General features: G+C 36.4%; 1 protein-coding gene across 1 annotated transcript in view; it reads right to left on the bottom strand.

The window, feature by feature from the left end:
• Window positions 1-5,066: 5,066 nt before the first annotated feature.
• LOC106088594 (G-protein coupled receptor Mth2) overlaps window positions 5,067-24,847 on the bottom strand; it is a 93,234-nt gene continuing 73,453 nt past the window's right edge. The window contains exons 5-7 of the mRNA XM_013254185.2: window positions 5,991-6,172; window positions 5,537-5,923; window positions 5,067-5,470 (exon numbers count right to left, since the gene is read on the bottom strand). Coding sequence (XP_013109639.2) covers window positions 5,319-5,470; window positions 5,537-5,923; window positions 5,991-6,172 — 721 coding nt within the window. The 3' untranslated portion in view covers window positions 5,067-5,318. The remainder of the gene's footprint in view (window positions 5,471-5,536; window positions 5,924-5,990; window positions 6,173-24,847) is intronic.

Genomic DNA, 24,847 nt, shown 5'->3' on the forward strand with positions numbered 1-24,847 from the left:
TCTACTACCTAATGCAAATAAAACCTTTTATATATGTATATCCTCTATTTGCATTTGGAGTACATTAAATATATTACAATAAAATATGACTATCAGTAAAATATTCAGTGTGAACATAGGGCATCAACAAGCTCTCTCCATTAAGCTCTATCGTTGAACAAAGCCTTGGCTTGACCTTGGCGTCGTCAAATTTCTTCATTTGAAATACGGTTTGGCCAGAAAATTCGAAGTATTTGTCGTAGGCAGCGATTCATAAAAACTTAGATTTTGCGGGTAGTCGCTTGTGTCATGCTCCAAGTTGTGCAGCCATATATAAAATTGGATTTCAAGCTACTGGTGAAGATTCTGACTTTTGTATTATGTGAGATGTAACTGCATCTCAAAACTTTGTTGAGTTTAAAAAAGGCGTTTTCAACCTTGTTGCTACGTTCGGGTATGTCTGCTTCCGATCCTTCGTCCTTTGTTATTTTTTTTCTGCTTAGATAGGAAAAGTGTCGACGTCTTGTATCGAATTTTATGTTCCTATCCTCTTCAATTCGGCTTTGCTATGGTTATCTTCAGGCCTACTTTGGCAAGGCGATGCGCAAAGACACATAGTCACCAAGGAAGTTGTATTTACCCCAGCGAATGCCATAGAAAGGCTCAGAATTTGTCGCCTCTAAGACGAAGTCTAATAGAATAAAAAATAGCGTTAAGCGATAATATGCACTCCTGCTTCACTCCTTTATCGCTTCCGAAAGGACGACTTTCTTTTCCATTGAAACCGGGCTGAAGCTTCAGCAATCCCTTCAGCTCCCTAATTAGCGTCACGGTCTTCTCTGGGATGCCCTTATTCAACACCGTACTCCACATAGAGCTTCGCGAAACTGTGTCAAAAGCAAGCTCGAAGTCTATGAATAAAAGGTAAAGGTGTGTACAAAATGCTGTCAAGTGGGCGAAATTAGCTGCAGCAGAAGGCTTGCCATTACCTTATTTATTGCATTTATCAGAGTTGTCCACTGGTTGGCGTCACCCTTCTTTAGAATCATGACCATGATTCCCTTCTTCCTTTCTATAGACAAATCCTCTCTGATGATTGGGGTGACTGATTGAGCAATGGCATGTGCTCCATTTCACAACAGTTCGGTAGGTACGTTGTCAGGACAGGCTGAATTGACGTTTTTGAGTGAGACCAAAACCGCTCAATTTCTTCGCAGGTGGGTGGTGCTGTAGATATATCCTTGCGTCGGTTTCGGTATATTGGGGGATTAAGAGGACCGGAGCTTACGCAAATAAACCCTAACTTTTATTTATTCTCCTTATATTTGAAACGGTGAAATTAATTTTTATTAAACAAGAAAAGGAGATTACTTTTTAAGATATACATGACTATTCCGAAATCTTTATGTAATAAATAAGGGGTATCATACGTCAAATTTGTATAAAATTGGTATCAGAACGCGTAAGTATTTTCTTTAAAATTATGTTCAAAACATGCTGAAATTGATTGAATACAGATATCCCAACTTCTTGAACATTTCAATTATATTTGAGATAACTCTTGGAGACCACCGTGGCGCAGAGGTTAGCAAGTCCGCCTTCGACGCCGGACGCCTGGGTTCAAATCCCGGCATGAACATCAGAAAAAATGTTCAGCAGTGGTTTTCCCTTTACCAATGCTGGTTACATTTGTAAGGTATCCTGCCATATTAAATCTTCTCTACCAAATGGTGCCGCTACGCGGTATGCAGTTGGGAATAGAGCTGGCAAACAATCGATATTCGTAACATTCGATATTTTCGATAGTTTTAATAATAAATATCGATAGTATCGATACTGTCGATAATTTTCCATCCCCTATGTTTCCAACGAAAATGAGGAGCAAAAATTAGGAGATCGATTTATATAGAAGCTATATTCATGCACAGACCAAATAAAACCAAGGTGAATAAAGTCAGTAGGAAGTCATGATAGAAATCATTGTACAAAATGTTAGCCTAATTAGACGAAAATTGCACCTATAGAGGCGCGATGTATCTTAAAGGATACATTCAGTGTCGGATTGCTTATTTTTGTTAAGTTTATTAACTTTTTAACTTTTGCGATAGTATTCATCGGAAAAATGTCAATCGATATTCAGTCAAAAAATTAAATATCGATAGTGCCATCGATATTATGCAGCTTTAGTTCGGACGCGCATAAACAAGAAGGTCCCATATCGGACTGCACTCATTGATATGAGAGAAGTATCCCCTGTTCCTTCATGGAATGTTCTTGAGAATTCAGTAGAGTATTAGTATTTCAACTCAGTCGCATATACCTAAAATAAGAAATTGTGTATACCAAACGGGGTCTACATTGCGAACCCAAGGACTGAGATCTGTTTTAGATTGCCTGACCATAAAACGGTCCTATAGGAGAAGATCCGGTCGATCACGGAATGCGTGAGATGGTATGGTGTTTACGTGAGGACATCGAGTAACAACATCTTTACGGACAGTAAACAGGCCATAAGGGCAATAACAACCAGGACGGTAAGATCACGAACAGTCTTGGAATGTTAGAAGGAGATTAAAGCCTTCTCTAAGGATGCACGATCCACATCGTTTGGGTGCCGGGCCATAGCGGAGGAACTGGGAATGATAAAGCAGACGATTTGACAGTGAAGGCCAGAGAACCGCCGTCAATAAACTTGGTTAACCCTAAGCATTTCGGGTCCACGCAGTCCGATTTAAGGGTGTGGGCGACGAATGCGCATGTAAAACTGTGGAACAGCGAAACGGTCGGTAGAACGTCGAAAATCTTATGGGGAGATCCAGAATGTAATAGGAAAGGAAGTAAGCAGGAGGTCAGTATAAAAAAAAATCGGTGCGGCAAGTGATGGCATGTGTAGGGCATGCGGGGAAATGATGAGACGTTGGAGCATTTCTTTTGTCAATGCCCGGCTATCGCGTCTAACAGATACCGGTACTTAGATGGGGACACAATCACAAGCAACTGGGATATAATAAGCATATAGTTTTAAATATAACAAGTAAAAGCGTGCTAAGTTTGGCCGGGCCGAATCTTGGGAACCCATTTCCATGGATTCTGCTAAAATTTTACATAAAATAAGTTTAGTTGAAGGGTATTTTTTTAATTTTATTTTTGAAGCGTACTTGGCACAGTTGTTCGAAGTCCTAACAGACTACACTACATGCGAAATTTCAGGCAAATTGGACGAGAATTGTTGCTTCCAGGGGCTCAAGAAGTCAAATCGGGAGACCGGTTTATATGGGAGCTATATCAGATTATAGACCGTTTTGGACCGTAATTGACGCAGTTATTGCAAGTCTTAACAAAACACTGCATGCTCAATTTCAGCCAAATCGAACAAAAATTGCGGCTTGCAGGGGCTAAGTTAGATATTGAGTTTGTTTTACTTACTTTGCTTCACTGAAGTTGAGCCTGGGCCTATTTCATTACAAACCATTTCCAATCATCTAAGCCACACCCTAGAAAAAAATGCGTGACATCAGTCAAAAAATATTTATTTTTGCTTTTGACTATTAATTATTTTTACGGCCACGTTTTATTTTCTACGACAAATTCTTTCGATTATCTTTCGAAGACACTAAAATAACCCATAATTGTATACCCACCACCATAGGATGGGGGTATACTAATCTAGTCATTACGTTTGTAGCGAAATCACTAAAGCGGTCGAACACGTAGAGCTAGCCGCACAAATACTTTATATTGATGTAGGTCGTTGGGGATTGCCAATGGGTAATATCGGTTCAGATTTGGATATAGCTCCGATATAAACCGATCTCCCGATTTGACTTCTTGAGCCCCTTGAATAAACAATTTTCACCCGATTTGGCTGAAATTTTGCACATAGTGTTCTATTATGACACGCGACAACGGAGCCAAGTACGGTCGAAATCGGTCTGTAACCTGATATAGCTCCCATATTAACCAATCTCCCGATTTGACTTCTAGAGTTCTTATAAGCCGTAATGTTTGTCCGATTTGGCTGAAATTGTGCATGCGACTTCCAACATCTGTGCCAAGTTCGGTTCAAATCGGTCAAGAACATAATATAGCTCCCATATAAACCGATCTCCCGATTCGATTTCTTGAGCCCTTACCAGCCTCGATTTTTATCCGATTTGGATGAAATTTTGCATAAAGTGTTCTGTTATGACTCTCAACAAGTGCGCAAAGTACGGTCCAATTCGGTCTATAACTAGATATAGCTCCCATATTTTAGCAGAATCCATGATGGTTGGTTCCCAAGATTCGGCCCGGCCAAACTTAGCTCGCTTTTACTTGCAAGTATTTAGAGCGCACAACAAGCCGATTACTAGCTTAGGTGCACGTCCAAAGTGGCATAGGGCGGATTAATATTCGCACCCTCTTTTTTTATACCTACCACCATAGTATGGCGGTATACTAATCTAGCCATGTCCGTTAAGGATTGAAAATGGATCATATCGGTTCAGATTGAAATATAGCTTCCATATAAACCGATTTCCAGTTTTAACTTCTTGAGGCCCTGGAAGCCACAATTTTGTCCGATTTAGCTGAAATTTGCGTGTGATGTTCTGTTATGACTTCCAGCAGCTGTGCTAAGTACGGTCTAAAATCTGATATATTGGGTTGCTCAAAAAGTAATTGCGGATTTTTTAAAAGAAAGTAAATGCATTTTTAATAAAACTTAGAATGAACTTTAATCAAATATACTTTTTTTACACTTTTTTTCTAAAGCAAGCTAAAAGTAACAGCTGATAACTGACAGAAGTAAGAATGCAATTACAGAGTCACAAGCCGTTGAAAAATTTGTCAACGCCGACTATATGAAAAATCCGCAATTACTTTTTGGGCAACCCAATAGCCCTGGAAGCCGCAGTTTTTGTCCGATTTGGCTAAAATTGAGCACGTAGTGTTCGGTTAGGACTTCGAACAACTGTGCAAAGTACGCTTAATGTTCAATTTAAAAACACACTGTGTGTGGTTACAACACGAAAAAATCGCTTTGACTACCATTTAGCTCCATCAAACTTTTTTTTTTTTTTTGATTGTTTTCGTTTTATTTTCTTTTAAGCTTATAAAAGTAAATGCAAAAGCAGTAATTATCGAGATTGTAGTGGGCATAAAATCCGTTAGGAGCTGACTTTCTGTAATTATTTATATGGGATGCCTTTGGGGTAATGAGACAATTTGTAACTAAAGATAATAAATTAATGCAAATGTCATGAATTTGAACTTATAGCGATACAAATGGGAAAGTTATTTTTTAATACCAGCGAATAAGGGGCAAAATATATACAAAACAGTTACAAACAGAGGAGCATTCAAATGGTGGGGACACGGCGTGCAGCATTAGGGCTTAAAAGCGATGCATTGCCATCGATGGCGTTGAGACGATTCATAGAAATATTGTTATGCGTGTAGGTTGACATTGTTCCAGTCTGGACATTTTTCATGGAGCCAGCGGGCCGAAGTCCTGCAAATGAATGATGTTTTGCATCAGAACTGTGGTGATTATGTCCCTCGTATAGTGTTTACTTACCAATTTTCTCCAGCACGGAGTGCCACACGCGTTTCTTAAAAACGAATATGAAGAAGACGGAAACACCCAGCAGCACATTGAAGGAATCGCTTATGGCCCAAAAGAATATCTTCTTATGATCATAAAAGATTATACTAAGCAATTCGAGGAACCAAGTAATTCCCATAACCACAAACAATTTCGTATTCATCGCAAAGCGGGCCTTATCGACGAAAAAACGCCTGCGCATAATCGGTTTCTCAGCATTGGAACTCTGCATGCGGAAGATTTCGCGTTTCACCCGGTTGCAATAGCGTAAAGTTAGTATAAATAGGATGAGGTTGATTAGAAAGAGTATGCCCACGGGCCCCGAGAAAAATAACAAATTAGCCGATCCCGCTGAATCATCTGCAGTCATAAAAAAATTCACTATGAATGTCGTTGTGTATGCTTCCCCGATTCTGGAACTACTTACATGTAAACCAGCATCGGCCGTGTCCGAAGTTGGGTCGAATATTATCGCTTAAGACATCAGATTTCGTCAAAGTTACTGTGATAACTGTAATGGCCGTCGGCAGACCCCATCCGTAGAGCGAGTACCACAAAAATCGTTTGTTTTGACTACTTTTAAATGTATGGTGTTTCTTTTTTGCTGAACTGAAACAAAAAAGAGCACAAATAACATTTATTAAAACAATTAGATGAAACATAATATGCATTCATTTTTAACCAAAATCTGAGATTCGTACCAAAATGTTTGAAGATTTGTGAATCAGAGTATAAAAATTTACACAGTTATGCTGTTCACAGATCAAATATTAGTAAGACTTCGTTTGTATACCCTCCACCATAGGATGGAGGTATACTAATTTCGTCATTCTGTTTGTAACACATCGAAATATGCGTATGAGACCCCATAAAGTATATATATTTTTGATCGTCATGTTATTCTAAGTCGATCTAGCCATGTCCGTCCGTCCGTCCGTCTGTCTGTCGAAAGCATGCTAACTTTCGAAGGAGTAAAGCTAGCCGCTTGAAATTTTACAGAAATACTTTTTATTAGGGTAGGACGGTTGGGATTGTAAATGGGCCAAATCGGTCCATGTTTTGTATAGCTGCCATATAAACCGATCTTGGGTTTTGACTTCTTGAGCCTCTAGAGGGCGCAATTATCGTCCGATTTGACGAAATTTTGCACGTAGTGTTTAAGTATCATCGAATCGATCAATAGCTTTATACCTGTAAGCGGACTGTTGTAGTCACAGATTGTAAGTAAAACCCCAACATGGAAGTAAAAGAAAAAATGAAAGTTTTTCTATTTAAGTTTACGCTAGCTTATTTGCAGCATTCACTTCTTACCGCGTCAGTCCCTTTATGTCAAGTGGAGTTGCAGCCGCAACCGTTGAGTGGAGAGGACGAGCTTTCATTTCGCCCCTCGAAGAAAAAAATCCATACGGAATAGGTAGCTATTGAGAAAATTTTTAAAGCCTTTCAGGAGTAGGCTCAAAACGGACTCCAAAGACCCAACAATTGCGGTGGTGGCATCAGACCGTAGTATGTTGTCCTTCCCTCCTATAGGTGCACCCGTAGTCGAGAGTAATGCTTCAAGCGCACAACCAGTCGACAGACAAACAAATTAGAAAGAGACGGATAAACCAGAGGGGTGCACAGTTCGTCCCCAACCTTTAAGTAAAGGTGGTGTTTCCTATTCAGATTCAGACAGCGACAGTGTCAATGAAACAGTCATCGCAGCTGAATCGAGAGATGAGGATAGCGGGATAGGGGCAGAAGTGAGCGATGGCTTTGCTAAGCTCACAAGCAGACCGAGAAAGCGATGCGCAGCAGACAGAGGAGTGTGTAACGGTAGCACACCGTAGATGCCAAGTGGAGTATCTGGTACCCGAATGGGTTTTCGAACACGTGTTAAACTCTGAAGGTGGTCCACCCATACAAATTATGAGCTGCGAAAGTATAACGGGGACATCTTAACGTGCGCTTTGCGTCAGCAGAATGTATGAATACAGTCAGACCATGAGACCATAAACTACTCCCAAGAAGCCCATTTACTCAAGATTTTGAGGGCAAAGGTCCTAAGAGCCTGCGTTATTTGTCATAAAAATTTGAATTATATACCAAAAAAATTCGGAATTTTTGTATTACTTTATACATTTAGATATAAAGAGAAGCGTATAGTAATAGTATTCTATTCATGGACAAATGTTGATTCGGTGAGTCCTTAACACTTAACACTTCAAACTAACAAATTCATAAAAGGATTAGATCGGATGCGTGTCAATTGATAGCGAAGTTGTAGTGTTTGTCATAATATGACGTTTAGGTGTGGGGAATAATTTTTGAGTAGCCCAGTACTGCAATCCTGTAACTTATAGCAAACATCGTTTAGTTAAATTTGTCTACAAAAAAACGTTTGCACTAACGATTATAAATGGTTCACTGTTGATAGAAATTGACAAAACAAAATGTGTGAAATATTTGTTTGACGGCGTCGGCATCAGCAATCATGTGGCCTTTATATGTTGATGAAATCTTGTCATAATAAAAGCATTCATTTAAAGAGACTTTTTTGAGAAAAATATCCCAGTATTTCATTATTCTTATTGCATGTTCAATAAATTTTGAATATTTATAATAGCGTAGCTTGCTATTGCTGGCGCAGAAATGTCAAAAATTTGGATGGAGAGAAAGTTTCTATTTGGCACAGAAAAATGTACATTTTCATCGGTGTAAAAAATATCTACCAGATAATTTTTTACATCTAACCATAATGAATTGCTATCGTTTGGCACCTCCATTGTGCACCAACTAATAAAACTTGTGAACTATGGTATTAATTTCGAGGTCCAGTTAGCCGAAAAACAATTTAAAGCAGAGGAATTGGAAGTAGTACTCCATGGGAACATTTGTAAAACGCTGAATTACCATTGGGAATCGTAAAATTATTCATTTCCCTATGCAATTGGATTTCATATAAAAAACCAAATGATGCACAGTAAGATGGAATCAAAAAAAAAAAAGTAAAAGCGTGCTAAGTTCGGCCGGGCCGAATCTTATATACCCTCCACCATGGATCGCATTTGTCGAGTTCTTTCCCGGCATCTCTTCTTAGGCAAAAAAAAGGTTATAAGAAAAGATTTGCTCTGCTATTAGAGCGAGACCTGGAGACCTGTGTAAAATGTCAGCCAATTCGAATAAGAATTGCGCTCTTTGTGAGCTCAAAAAGTAAAATAAAGAGATCGATTTATATGGGAGCTGTATCGGGCTATGGACCGATTCAAACCATAATAAACACGTATGTTGATGGTCATGAAAGAATCCGTCGTACAAAATTTCAGGCAAATCGGATAATAATTGCGACCTCTAGAGGCTCAAGAAGTCAAGATCCCAGATCGGTTTATATGGCAGCTATATCAGGTTATGAACCGACTTGTACTTTATTTGACACAGTTGTTGAAAGTAACAATAAAAAACGTCTTGCGAAATTTCAGCCAAATCGGATAGGAATTGCGCCCTCTAGAAGTTCAAGAAGTCAAGTCCCCAGATCTGTTTATATGACAGCTATATCAGGTTATGAACAGATTTGAACCATACTTGGCACAGTTGTTGGATATCGTAACAAAACACGTCGTGCAAAATTTTATTCCAATCGGATACGAATTGCGCACTCTAGAGGCTCAAGAAGTCAAGACCCCAGATCGGTTTATATGGCAGCTATATCAGGTTATGAACCGACTTGTACTTTATTTGACACAGTTGTTGAAAGTAACAATAAAAAACGTCTTGCGAAATTTCAGCCAAATCGGATAGGAATTGCGCCCTCTAGAAGCTCAAGAAGTCAAGTCCCCAGATCTGTTTATATGACAGCTATATCAGGTTATGAACCGATTTGAACCATACTTGACACAGTTGTTGGATATAATAACGAAACACGTCGTGCAAAATTTCATTCCAATCGGATAAGAATTGCGCTCTCTAGAGGCTCAAGAAGTCAAGACCCCAGATCGGTTTATATGGCAGCTATATCAGGTTATGAACCGATTTGAACCATACTTGGCACAGTTGTTGGATGTCATAACAAAACACGTCGTGCAAAATTTCATTCCAATCGGATAAGAATTGCGCTTTCTAGAGGCTCAAGAAGTCAAGACCCAAGATCGGTTTATATGGCAGCTATATCAGGTTATAAACCGATTTGAACCATACTTGGCACAGTTGTTGGATATCATAACAAAACACGTCGTGCAAAATTTCATTTCAATCGGATAAGAATTGCGCACTCTAGAGGCTCAAGAAGTCAAGACCCAAGATCGGTTTATATGGCAGCTATATCAAAACATGGACCGATATGGCCCATTTACAATACCAACCGACCAACACTAATAAGATGTATTTGTGCAAAATTTCAAGCGGCTAGCTTTACTCCTTCGGAAGTTAGCGTGCTTTCGACAGACAGACGGACGGACGGACAGACGGACGGACGGACGGACGGACGGACGGACGGACGGACAGACGGACGGACGGACAGACGGACGGACGGACAGACGGACGGACATGGCTAGATCGACAAAAAATTTAACGACGATCAAGAATATATATACTTTATGGGGTCTCAGACGAATATTTCGAGTAGTTACAATCAGAATGACGAAATTAGTATACCCCCCATCTTATGGTGGAGGGTATAAAAAAACTGGCAAAAATTTGGCGTTTGAGAGCGGGTAGAAATGACTCTTAAAAATATTGAATGGTTAGAGCTGAGGTGATTTTTGAGGACTATCCAGCAAAGAAATGTGGAAATCGGACCACAAATGGAGAGTTTGCAGCTTGAACAAATTTTCGAAATGCTGGGATGGCCAACTTTAGGGGCCTTGGGCCTTGATATTTTATCGTTTCCCTAAATTTTAAAGAATAATCTCTACCCTAAAACGGCAGACTTCTTTTTCTTGGTGGCCGGTCATAACGCCCAATTTTTTCTGGGTATTGTGACCTTCTTGTAGGCGGACATAACGTCTAATTACCAAGATGATACAAGGCCCAATAAATGTGTTGCCGCAACCTAGGTGACTCCGGACAAAGTAATAAAAAAAGTTTCAACAAAACAAACATTAATTCTTAATATTTTTTAGAATAAAAAAACAAGAAAAACAAGAAAAAAGGCGTTTGGATACCCACCACCTCGGGTATATATGTAAACCACCTTTCATCAACATCCGGTGAAAAATGCATACTTATGCCCCATAGCAGCTATATCGAAATATGTTCCGATTTGGACCAAATACTAATAGGTACAAGTCATTGTTCAATTGCGTATAACAAAATATTGGTCTTTTTAAGCAGCTATATCTAAAAATAAAAATGTCGAAGAGGCTAACACAACTCACCGTCCTAAATTTCAGCGACATCGGACAATAAATGCGCTTTCTATGGGCCCAATACCTTAAATCGAGAGATTGGTCTATATGGCAGCTATATTCAAATCTGGATCAATCTGGGCCATATTGCGAAAGGATGTCGAAGGGCCTAATACCACTCACTGTCCTAAATTTCAGCGACATCGGACAATAAATGCGCCTTTTATGATCCCAAAACCTTAAATCGAGAGATCGGTCTATATGGCAGCTATATTCAAATCTGGACCAATCTGGGCCATATTGCAGAAGTATATCGAGGGGCTAAACTCACTGTCTCAAATTTCGGCGACATCGGACAATTAATGCGTTCTATGACCTAAGACCTTAAATCGGTTGATCGGTCTATATGCAAGCTATATCAAATCTAAACCGATCTGGGCCAATTTGAAGAAAAATGTCGAAGGGCCTAGAACAAATTACTGTCCCAAATTTTAGCAAAAATGTCGAAGGGCCTAGCACAAATTACTGTCTCAAATTTTAGCAAAACGGTATAATAAATGTGGCTTTATCGGGCCAAAGACCCTAAATCCGCGGATCGGTCTATATAGGGGCTATATCCAAATCTGAACCGATCTGGGCCAAATTGAAGAATAATGTCGAAGGGCCTAACACAACGCACTGTCCCAAATTTCAGCAAAATCGGAAAACAAATGTGGCTTTTATGGGCCTAAGACCTTAAAACCATCCTTCGGTGGTGGTTATAATAACATGTTTTTATTTTTATAGTAGACTGTTGTATCCAATTCGAGGTCTTTAAATTAAATCAAAAAAACACAAAGACCCCGAGCTTGAATTGAAACAGCAAAATTTAAAATGAAAATGTTATTGATATGCTGTCTTTAAAGAAATTTTAATAATTTTCTGACAAAAATGTCATTGAAAATTAAAAAAATAAACAAAAAGTTTAGTTAAAATTTGGTCTTAAGAAAAAATTGCATGAAAATTTTGTTTAAAGGAAATTTTTTTAAATTTTTATCTTAAGAACAAATTTTATTAGAACTTTGTGTTAAGAAAAAAAGTCATTCCAATAAAACATATGTCATTAAACTTTTTAAAAATTTCATTGAAATTTTTACCTTTAGAGAAAATTGCATCGAAATTTTGTCTTTAGTAAAATGTAAGAAAAATATCAATAAAAGTTTTTTTTTTTAAATATATTCTTAAAAAATTTTCTTGAAATTTTGTGTTTATACAAATTTTTATTACAAATTAGTTTTTGAAAAAGGATTTCATTTTACAATTCTTTGGAAAAAACTGCATTTAAATTTTGTTTAAAGATTTCTTTGAAATTTTGTATTTCATTTCATTACAGTTGTATGCTTTAGAACAAATTTCAGAACAATTTTAAACTACAAAAAATGTCATTGAAGTTTTGTTTTTAGAAAATTTTTATTAAAATCAAGTCTCTATGTAGAATATCCTTCAAAATGCGTACATAGTTTGGGATTCATAAAGGAAATAGGTGTGCAAAATTTTGAGAAGATCGATTGATAAATGCGTTTGCAAAAGCTCTGGAAGTGAAATCGGGCGACATTTCATGTGGGAGCTATATCGAAATCTGAACTGATTTCTATGAAATTCACTAGTAATCAGAAGAGTCACAAGAGAAACCTTCGTGCTTAATTTCACGAGGGTCAGTTGACAAATGATATTATTGCAGCATTGGCCCAAATCGGACGAACATATACGAGGTCTGATCAAAAAATAACCGTTATATTAAACATTTTGTGAGTTACGTATTTTCGATTTTTGCATTTTTTGTCTGTTCTATTGATACACATGGGTGTTATTTATGTTGGACATATCAGCCATTTTGGATTGTCAGTTTTGTGTTTGACAGATAAAATGTTAAGTCAATTTCTTGTGCTCTTTGATTTTTTACTATTCAGAAAAAGGGATCAAAGAAGCTATATTAAGCTTTGTGTATCGAGATTTGGGAAAAAATGGAAAAATGTTTAAGGGGGACAAGATAGTAATTGATGAATATATAAATATTTTTTGAAAACATTTAAATTAACGGTTCATTTTGTTCAAACCATGTATACTTTGTTGGGTCGCGGATCGTAACCTTGATGAGTTACAAACGGAAGGACTATTACTTTGAAGGGAACAACATAGATATTGATGAATAGATAAAAATTTTAAATAATGCATTTATTTTTGTATCAGACCTTATATATGATAGCTATTATATATCCAATTCTACAATTTCAATAGATTAACTTAACCCATTGACGACGAATGTCTAGAAAAATACCCAAAAATAGAACTGTTTTAGAAAAATTCTAGCTCGAGTTAGGAAAGTGGTAATCTAATGACATTTGAATTGGTGTAAGGTGAACGAATGAAACACCTTAAAAATTTTTTCTCGTCATATTGAAACATGTTTTGAGGGAAAATTGGCTTGTCGAAAATCGACAGTTTTTTATAGCTCAAAAATCTAACAAAAAATTTTCTCAAAATTTTTAGGATTGAGATTTCTGGAAACCATTTAAGAGCTTTCTAGCATTAAAAAAAATTGTCAAAAAACTGCCGGAGTCGGAGTCGAGTAAAAATTGTTCGATTCCGCAGCCCCGGCCGCAACACTTTGGAAGTCTGAAGTACAATATTAAATCTATTCATGTACTTTTCAACTAAAAATATTTACTAGAGTAAGTACAACCTTTACATTAATTTGCTATGTATTTGAATGAACCCGCTGATTTTCATAAAACAGCAAATTTCTGCTTGGTAAAGAACCTCCAAGCCAAACCAAAATTGCAAGCTCTAAAGTACCAAACTCTCAAAATTTTGCTCGCTCTCTTCTGTTGGCAAATAAAGTATGCGAACGATTTCTTTTAACAATTTGCACAAATATTTGAGTACGCGACATTGTGTGTAATGTTTTTATTATTTTAAAACTAGAAACGGCCATAAAGCCCAATGGACGTTCCGACCGTTTTTATGGCGTCCTCAATGTCTAAAAATGAATTGGGCGCTATAACCGCTTAAACGTACGTCATAAGGCGCAAATTTTTTTCGAGCGTTATGATCGGTCACCTTTTTTCGATTATATCCCACTGTGTGGCGTTAAATCAATCAACGACCAGTTTATTTGTCAACAATTTTTTGGAAAAAAAACCTGTCCCCTTTTGACTATAATTTGTTTCGATCGTTCGCTAGCTTTATAGATAAATAAAACGCTCTTCCCGCTATATGCTTTGTATTTTAATGTTGGCAGCACTGACACATATCCAAAAAAATCAATTATCAACAAAAAATACAAATTTTGCCTATGAATATTCCACTAAGGGCCAAATTTGTCACATATCAATGAGTGCAGTCCGATTCGAGTTTTTAAGCTCAATGATAAGTGGCCTCCTTTTTATAGCCGAGCTCGAATGGCGTGCCGCAGTGCGACACCTCTTTGGAGAGAAGTATTTACATGGCATAGTACCTCACAAATGTTGCCAGGAGAGAACCCAGGCGTTCAGCGTCATAGGCGGACATGATAACCTCTGCGCTACGATATCGACACTACAAACAAAATAAGTCATTTCTATTTAAAATAAATGGTTATCGGAGTTCATAAATAAAATTTTATTAAAATCCTAAATAATTAAACCATTCCAGAACGTTTAATCATTTAATAAATATGTAGAGTTCTTCCTTTTTTAGTTAAGTCATTCTAATTGAATGGTGACATCATATCTTTTAGTAAACGGCGATAAGATTAGCCGTTTAGCTAATCGGGAACGGCATTTTTGTCCATAAAAAATAAGCGAGAAAATCGGCTTAATGGGTCAGCAACAAAATACTCTTCAAGTCTATATATATAAGGTGTGTTCGCGTACTTTTCCGGTCAAAAAATATGCAGAAGAGTAAGAACAGCCTTTATTATCTTTTGCTATTTTTTTTAAGAAAACAGATAGTTTTCATAAAACATCTGTTCGAAGTTGCAAATTGCTCCTGGGAAAAATTCCTCCAGCAGAACAAAAACTCTCAATTACCAAATTCTCAAAATTTTGATTGCTCCCACGCACTCTCCCTCTCTTGACTTCCGGTAAAAAATTGTAAATTTCCACAAATTTTTAGTACACGAATACACTAATAAAACGAGTGTATGTTTGTTTGTTCCGTATAGATTAAACGGAAATTTTTACAGATTGTGAAAGTTGGTCGGGAGGGAACTATAGGCTATATAATTTGTTGATATCTGATACGAGGCGGGCGTTCTCCCTTACTCCAACACCTTGGATATCAAAAGAAAGGTATTGGAGAGTAGACTACGAATATGTTATGGAGCATTGGGTGCAAGGTGCCTTCCAACCCCAAAACAACCACTAAGCCGGGAATATTAACGAACAGTAACATTATGCGGTTAAAATTAAATATATTTGAGAGTATTCACTAATACTTAATATTCACTTCCGGGACCAAGTGTCAGAGGGCTACCCAAACCGTTAAAACGCACCGCGAACAACCCCCCAAAGAGATATATTGACCGATCATGACAATATGGGACTCAAATAGAAGGTTTTTTGGAGTATAATACGAATCTGATAGTATATTTATACCCTACACTACCACTGTGGTACAGGGTATTATAACATAGTGCACTTGTTTGTAACACCCAGAAGGAAGAGAGATAGACCTATTGATAAGCATACCGACCGACTCAGAATCACTTTCTGAATTGATTTAGCTATGATTTTTTTTCTGTCGGCCTGTCCACGTTAATATCTAATAAGATCTAATAAAGATTTGGTACAGGCATGTTTCGCGGCCTAGAGACGAAACCTATTGAAATTGGAAAAATTCGGTTCAGATTTGTATATAGTTCCCATATATATGTTCGTCCGGTTTGGACTAATATTGCAATAATTTGGTCATTTTTTAACCAATTCTGTCGAAATTTAAAAGGAAGGATTTTTTATGACTCCCGGAATTACCGGTGAATTTCATAGAAATCGGTTCAGATTTAGATATAGCTGCCATACATGTATAGCCCCCGATTTTCACTCCTTGAGACACTGTAAGCGCAATTACTGACCAATCTTCCCAAAATTTTGTACAACACTTTCCTCGACAACTACCACAATATCTATAGAGTTTGGTCGAAATCAGTTTAGATTTAGATGTAGATATGTTCGACCGATAGAGTGCTCTTTTGTTAACCGATTCTCTCGAAATTTGGCAGTTAGAATCTTCTTAAGACTCTTAATATGGAAATCGGTTCAGGTTTATATTTTGCTGTCATATATCTATATTTCCCGATTTTCACTTTAAGAGCCATTGCAACCGCATTTATTAACCAGTCTTGCCAAATCAATCCAATGGCAGCCGGTTGTACGTGCTGGATTGGCCCGATGGAATCTTTTATCGACAAGGGCTACCGCCTCAGTGTCCAACACACTGATACAACAACAACAACTACCACAATATCTAAGCTCCCAAATATATGTTCGTCAGATTTTGGGTAATTTGCAATAATGTTGTCATTTGTCAACCGTAGTTATTGCAGTTTGGACATATTCTCTCGAAATTTGATCAATTATTTAATGATCCATCGAAAACTTCCGCCGAGGTCCATCAAAAGTGATTCATAATTAGATATAGCTCCTACTTTATGCTTAAAGGGTTGGTGGAGGGCAGGCACGTAGACAAGGGTGCGGGGGCCTCTGGCCCGAGCCAACCCAACCCCACCCACCAAAATGATTTTTTTGAAAGAAAAAATTTTAATTAAATTTATTCTAAACAAAAAATTTCACCAACATTTTTTAAAAAGAAAAAATTGCATATTTATAATATTCTCCAAAGACCACATTTTGCTGAGGCCGGGGCCGTCTTAAAACTATTTTTCTTAAGGTCAAAATTGTAATGAAATTTCTTTGTAAAAGCTAAATTTGAATAAAAAAATTTCTAAACAAATTAAATGAAAAACAGAATTTCAGCGCAACATTTTCCAATGACAAAAATTCAGCACGGGCCCGACTCCCTTTGAAACTATTTTTTAAAAGCAAAATTCCTTAAAAATTTTTTAAAGATAACATTTCAATTAATTTTTTTTAAATAATAAAAGTTACATTATATTTTTTCCTAAAGACTAAATTTTAATGATTTTTTAAGGATTCAGCGAAAAACACTCTAAAGATAACCTCGAGAAATCTCGAGATTATTTTTTAAAGCCAAATTTTCAATAAGTTTTCCAGTTTTTTTAAGTTTTTTTTATTAAGCTTATCTGTCCCAAATAATATTTTCCTAAAATTTTTTCTGTAGATAAATTTCAATAAACATTTTTAAATACAAAACTTAAACCCATTACGCCTCACAATCGATTCCGTTATCTTGATGAAATTTTGTATATTCAGAATTTAACGAATTTATATTGACGTAGCAATTTCTTTAAATATTTTGAATTAAAGCCACTACAACAAAAAAATCATTTTCTTAATATTTTATGACCATTTGGCGAAGAAAGCTGGATTTAATGATTTGGGCATAAAATCGTACCTGCTGTCAAAAGAAGTAGGATTATTGCCATTAGCTTATTTTCTTTTGTATTGTAATATAGAAACCATCAAATGCAACAAGTCATTAAAACAGATTCCATAAATCTTACTCTTAAGAGTTTTGAGAGTTTTTTGTTCGATTTTTGGAATATAAAAAATTGCCGGCTTTCGACAAGCCAATTTTCCCCCAAAAGATAACGGGAAAAATTGTTGTAGCTGTTTTCAGTCGTCCAATTTACGCCAATCCAAATTTCATTGCGATGCCTCTTTCCTAACTCGAGCTAGAATTTTTCTAATTCTTGCATATTTTTCGTCGTTAATGGGTTAATGAATTTTTTTTAAAGACGAAATTGCAACATATTTCTTTTAAAAGATAAAAATTTTGTGATTGCTTTAAATGAAAAGTTATTAAAAGTTGCTTTGGGCCCAAAATCTTCATGGAATTTTAAAACAAACACTTTTCTAAGACGTAATTCTATATACATTTTTTCTTAATTCTCGTTTTATTATTTTAATTGAAGTTTTATCTATAGAAAAAATATTATTATTTAAAAATGCATTTAAATGGATATTTTGCTTGTTAGTCTGAGAAACTTTTCTAAAGAATAATTGGTAATTTTCGTTTTGTTTCTCTTTTGAGACGAGCTCAATGGTCGAAGATATTTGTAATGGAAAAGGAAAGCCAAAGACCACTACACACACCAACCACTATGAGAAGCGTTTCACCATTTGGTTAGAATAACTCATTGGCCATATTATGTGTGGAGGCTTCATGGGACAAACATTGGTCATACTTCTATCGAATATACCGCGAAAACGTGTCTACTATGTAAGCACGACACAAACACAAGTCTGACACCTTTCACACTAGCTGTTCTTTTCCGTCGCATATATTTTCTTTGTATTGATAGACTTTTTTTCTAAACACCTACTTAGCTTCCACAATATACACATGCCATTTGTGTGCATCTTGTGGAAGTTGTATTTATGACTTCGAACGCTACACAACGGCAACGGCTCTCGCTGCCGATCATTGATGCAGTCTCGAAAGACAAACAAAACGAAAAACTGCGAAATTAAATGATCTTCGCCTTAACAGGCGAAAATAAACTTGAAGATATTTAGTAATATTAAATTATAAATTATTTGAAATGGATCAGCAAGGAAATGAAAAATTTTAAGGACTCGGAAGCAGAATTTTAAAAGTCCAAAATGATCACCCAGATTAATTTACTTTTCAAATAAAATAATTATCTTATATATAAAAATCAATTTTTGTTTGTTTGTAGGTTTGTTTGTTTGTATGTTTGTGTGTTCCTTATAGACTCAGAAACGGCTGAACCGATTTTCTTGAAATTTTCACAAATGCTGCCTAATGATCCCGTGGTGAAAATACATTTTTTGATATCTGAAGGGGAGGCGTACCCTACCCCTTACACTAATTTTCAGAAATGCCAGATCTCGGAGATGGGTGGTGCGATTTAAGCGAAATTTTGTGTGCTCTCATATAGTACCCTAAAAATAAAAATTTGGTATCCAAATTTCGGAAGGGGTACCTAGGGGGGCCGCCCCACCCTAAAACCTACTAAACATAAATTTAGACCAATCACGACAATATGGGACTCAAATGAAAGGTATTTGCGAGTAGAATACGAATCTGATATCCTTCCGAAAAACACCACCCCAATCCCCAAAACACCCCTAAATCGGCCATATTTACAAGAATTGATACCCACTTTCGGGACCAATTTTATGGGGGTCAACCCCTTTCCCAAAATACCCCACAAGCAGCAATTTTTTAGTGACCATCGCAAATTGGGGTTCAAATAAAGGTATTTGGGAGTAGAATACGAATTTGATATCCAAATGTAGGACAATGTATTTAGGGCACCACCCCTTCCCCAAAACACCCCGCAAAGGGTAACAATTTTTCGCCTATGCCAATATGTGGTATGTAAGATTAGAAAACGAATTTCATAACCTATTTTGGGCCATGTGTTTGGGGGATGCCTCATCGTGTAAACTCCCCTAATACAATGGCAATATGGGGTTAAATGGTTTTTGAAAGAAGAGCACGATGCTGATATTTTTTCAGGGCCAAGTGCCTAAGGGACAACCTCACCCCCGAAAACACCCCTAAATCAGATATTATGAGAGTAGCAGACTGAAATAAAGTATTTTAAGAATGGAGTACACCTTACATCCAAACTTAAATTCGTAGACCAATAAAGATCATGTGGGATTCGGACAAAGGCACTTATATTGTTAAACAATTAGTCAAGCGATATACTGTTATCGTAGCATAATATTTCACTAAAAACTCTTTAATTTTCGAAAATAAATATTCCAAGGAAACTTTTGTTTCATAAAAGGTAAAAGAAGGCGCTGCGGAGCGGGCCCAGGTCAGATAGTGCCAAATAAAACCATTTCGTTTTTGCCTTGGAATTCCGTAATTAACAATACAGTAGTAAGGCAATTGAAACGGAGTTCATAGCGATTAAGGAACAAAAAGTCTAGTAGAAATTTGATAGTTCTGTTGGCTTTGGACGTAAATTTGAGCACAGTGAAATATTATTTAAAATATTTCAAAATGTACTTTTTTAATTTTTGATTTCCTATATGTACGAAAATCTTGAATCAAATTCGACGAGTCAAATTGCAAGTTTTCAAAAAGTTCGTGTTTCACAGTAAAATACCCATGCTTTTCACGTTTACTTTTTTGGAAAACTACAAAATTACACTGATAACATAACACTTTTATTAAAATTTTACTATAAATAATGGCAATGCCCCTGTTAATTCTTTATGTTTTTTTTTTTTTTTTTTATTTGGCAACAAAATAAAACAAATCGTAAAAAGAATTGAATGTTTTGTTTTTCCGCAAATTCACATGCAAGACATTAAGTATTGTTTTTCAGTATGAAACTCAACACTTTATTTTTCATGTGCCACTCAAATTAATAGCACAGCAAGAAATTCAATGCTAATGTTGGTTGCCTTTGAGAAATTCTGCATGAGCAACTTCGGCACACTTTCTTGCGCTGCAATTTCTTGTTACTATTCTCTTCTTTTTGCATATTTTTTAAATGGTGTATTGTCTTACGTTGCGATTTCTTTACTTTCTGTTTATTTTTGAATTTTACACTTTTGTATATTTTGGTTTAAATAGGGAAACATTTTTAATAATCACAAGTAGTACAAATTCAACCTATCTTCACCTTTTGTTTGAATTTCCCTCATAAAAAGGTGCGAAGAAAACGAGCTTATGCCCCAATTAATAACATCATATTTATTCAAAATCTATTATTATAAGACACACCTTAGGTGAGGAAGTGTGTTAAAATAATATTAGTCCAGCAAAAAATCTCATTACCAAATAACCAGAAAGGTAAACTCATTCAAAACCTAATGACTACTTATTTTTAGGCATCGTTTCTAATTACTTTTACATGGCAATGTCCTAGAAGGAAAGTCCTTCCGCACAAGCATACCAATAGTTCAAAAATAAGTACTTTACCCAAGCATACAAGTTTTCAAAAAGTAATGACATATTATCTCAATTGAACGTAGCTTAAAAATAACTACTTAGACTCAAGTATGTTCGCGACTTTCCCCAATACCACGTTATCAATGCTCAGTTTCTTTGAAGACAAATTTTATATGAATAATTCAAATTATAAATGAAATTAAAACTTTACCTTTATCGCAGCCGAGAATTGAACATAGAACCTTCCGTTTTCAAAGCAGACACTCTACACATTCATCCACATTACTATTGTTTGAATAATACACTATTATCTCCTTTCAATATTAGCTAACAATACAAAACGCAAACTTTAATTTTTTTAAGTTTAAATAAATTTTATCAAAGATGGCCATGCCCTTGTGTTTATGTTTGACATATTCTATTTATAGACACAATATTCTAACACATGGGAGTGATTTTAGTAGTTTTGTGGCATAGAGCGTACATTAGAAGATTTACAATACCAGCAAAAAGATTTTTAAATTTTTTGTTTATTTAAAATTACGCCCATAGCATGCGGAACAATCAAAGAATTTGTGTGGCGGTAGAAAAAATTAAAAATATTTCTTATATATATTTATATAACGCCACAGTATTTCACCTTCTAGAACTCGTCAATAAAATGGAGGGCCCTTATCATTGAGCTTATCCTTGTAACGGACAGCATTCATGGGTATGAGATTATTTTGAAAGCATTTTTTTTATGGCATGTTTATCAATACCAAGATATAATAATGGTTTTTTCTTTTATTACAAATAAGTGTTTATTCTTGAGCTTCATTGATTGTTGCATGTAATGACATTTGCACTACCGGTAACACAGATGGTATTCCTGTTGATAACTCGTTATATTTTAGCAGGCAGTAAATCTAAGGATAATGAGTTATCCATTATTTTACATGCCTAAAATAATGGCATGTACTTACCAAGTTTTTGCTGGATAGTAAAAAGACTTCTATCTACTAGAGCAAGTTTAATTTCACACTTACGTCTGCCGTTGGTTCATTTGACATTAATTAGTGGGCAAAGAAAGAAAAAAGTTTACAACTGTAAAAACGTAGAAATCTCTTTGTATTTCTGATTTTTAGTTCAACCTCCTTTACTTATTTTATCTCCATAAATTAAGGAAAACTTTAGAACTTATAAAGACATGAAGGAAATTATAAGCATATTCGGCAATAGTTGAATGAAATCTTTACCGGACATCTTTTTCATCAAAAACGGATTTTCGATCAATTTTAATTAAGTTCGAAGAAGAAATTAGCGACATCATTTAAGCAGAATGTAGATGGCTCTCCATAAAAATTGGTCAAAATGTATTGTTTGCAAATATTTAACAATTAAAGTAAACTCCCCCCCCCCCTAAATAAAATCCTGGCTACGTCCCTGGTGGAGGGTAATATACAGTCGGCACTGCATGACTTTTGCATTTCCCTACTGGTTTAAGTAAAAATATCTGTGGGGCCGCCCAAACCTCGAAAACCTCATAACCCACATATTGGTTGATTATAACAGTAGGTATTCGAGAGAGGAACATGACTCTGACAGTTAATTTTGGGTCCAAGAATCTGGGTAAAGGTTGTGTTTCTAAAACCATCGCAAAATGGTGGGAATCAAGCGAGATGTATTTGATTAGTAGAGTGCGAACATCCAAGCTTGTGCGTAACAGTTCGAAGGGAAGGCGCAAAAAGGAACACAGATTCAAAGCTTTTAGAGAGTAGGTTTAATTACAAACGTGACATGTTTTCCTCGTTTTGAAAGCGAAAGCGTAGTGGAGCGGGTTTGATAGAAAATTTAACTGGCGTGCTGATAAGCACTCCACAATTATCTCAAATATTATTAAAGGGATAACCACTGCTAAACATTATTTTCTGATATTTATACAAAAATTCGAACCCAGGCCTTCAGTGTCATTGTCGAAGATTCCAAAAAATGCGCAACGGTGGCACTAGATAGGCCGAAAAAAGTGAAAATTCGATTGATTTCGAAAATATTGTATTTTATATAGTGTACCAGAAGCGCAACGGAGCAGGCCGGGTTCAGCTAGTCTATTATATAACGAGTGGGAAAAGGCAAACGTCGGGCGGAACCGACTATACAATACCCTACACCACTGAGTCTACGTACTACTTTTAATACATGGAACCTACTCAGACTCTAATTTTGCATCCCTATTGAAATATTGAATAGAACCTTGTACGCTGAAAAAAGTGTATCGTATTATGTAGTAAAACATTTACCCATAATTGGTATAAAACATATACCAATTTACAGACGGAATTTATTAAAATCTGTTTTGTTTACATTTTTGGCAAAGCTATTGCATGCTGAAGAACTAATGTATGTGAGCAAATTGCCGTGTAAACATGTATGAATACACACATAAAATCATGAGGGCAATTATCTGCTTATTTTAGTTTTGATGGTCGGCTTAGTCAGTTGGTTGGTTTCAATTTTATTCTATTCTAATTTATATTATTATACCCTCCATCATTGGAAATTAGTAAACCCCAACTAACTTCGTCATTTTGTTTGTAACACACCGTCCGTCCGTCCGTTCGGCCGTCTGTCGTAAGCACGCTAACTTTCGAAGGAGTGAAGCTGGCCGCTTGAAATTTTGCACAAATACTTTATATAAGTGTAGGTCGTTTAGGATTGCAAATGGGCCAAATCGGTTTATGTTTTGATAAAGCTGCCACCTAAACGGATCTGGGGTCTTGACTTCTTGAGCCTCTAGGGGCAATTCACATCCAATTTGACTGAAATTTTGCACGTAGTGTTTTGGTATCACTTCCAACAACTGCGCTAAGTATGATTCAAATCGGTTCATAATCTGGTATAGCTGTCATATAAACCGCTCTTGGATCTTGACTTTTTGCGCCAATAGAGCTCGCAATTCTCATCCGATTTGGCTGAGGTGTTTTGTTATGACTTCCAATAACTGTGCTAAGTATGGTGCAAATCGGTACATAGCCTGATATAGCTGCCATATAAACCGATCTTGGGTCTTGACTTCTTGAGCCTCTAAAAGCGCAATTCTCATCCGATTTGGCACAAATTTTGTACAACGGCTTCTCTTATGACCTTCAACATACGTGTCTAATATGGTCTGAATCGATCAATAGCTTCATACAGCTCCCATATAAACTTATCTCCCGATTTTGCATCTTGAGCCCCTACAAGGCGCAATTCTTATACGAATGTACTGAAATATTACACAATGACTTCTACAATGATCAGCATTCGTTTATGGTCCGAATCGGAATATAACTTGATATAGCTCCAATAGCATAACAGTTCTTATTCAATATTCTTTGTTTGCCTAAAACGAGATACCGTGCATAGAACTCGACAAATGCGATCCATGGTGGAGAATCGCACCATGGAGAGCGTGCGGCCGGGCCGAACTTAGCACGCTCTTACTTGTTTTATTTTGGAGTATTTTTATACCCTCCACCATAAGATGGGGGGTATACTAATTTCGTCATTCTGATTGTAATTACTCGAAATATTCGTCTGAGACCCCATAAAGTATATATATTCTTGATCGTCGTGAAATTTTATGTCGATCTAGCCATGTCCGTCCGTCCGTCTGTCTGTCGAAAGCACGCTAACTTCCGAAGGAGTGAAGCTAGCCGCTTGAAATGTTGCACAAATACTTCTTATTAGTGTAGGTCGGTTGGTATTGTAAATGGGCCATATCGGTCCATGTTTTGATATAACTGACATATAAACCGATCTTGGGTCTTGACTTCTTGAGTCTCTAGAGTGCGCATTTCTTATCCGATTGGGATGAAATTTTGCACGACGTATTTTGTTATGATATCCAACAACTGTGCTAAGTATGGTTAAAATCGGTTCATAACCTGATATAGCTGCCATATAA

Source organism: Stomoxys calcitrans, chromosome 3 (genome assembly GCF_963082655.1).
Source record: "Stomoxys calcitrans chromosome 3, idStoCalc2.1, whole genome shotgun sequence".
In the NCBI taxonomy this organism is placed as follows: domain Eukaryota; kingdom Metazoa; phylum Arthropoda; class Insecta; order Diptera; family Muscidae; genus Stomoxys; species Stomoxys calcitrans.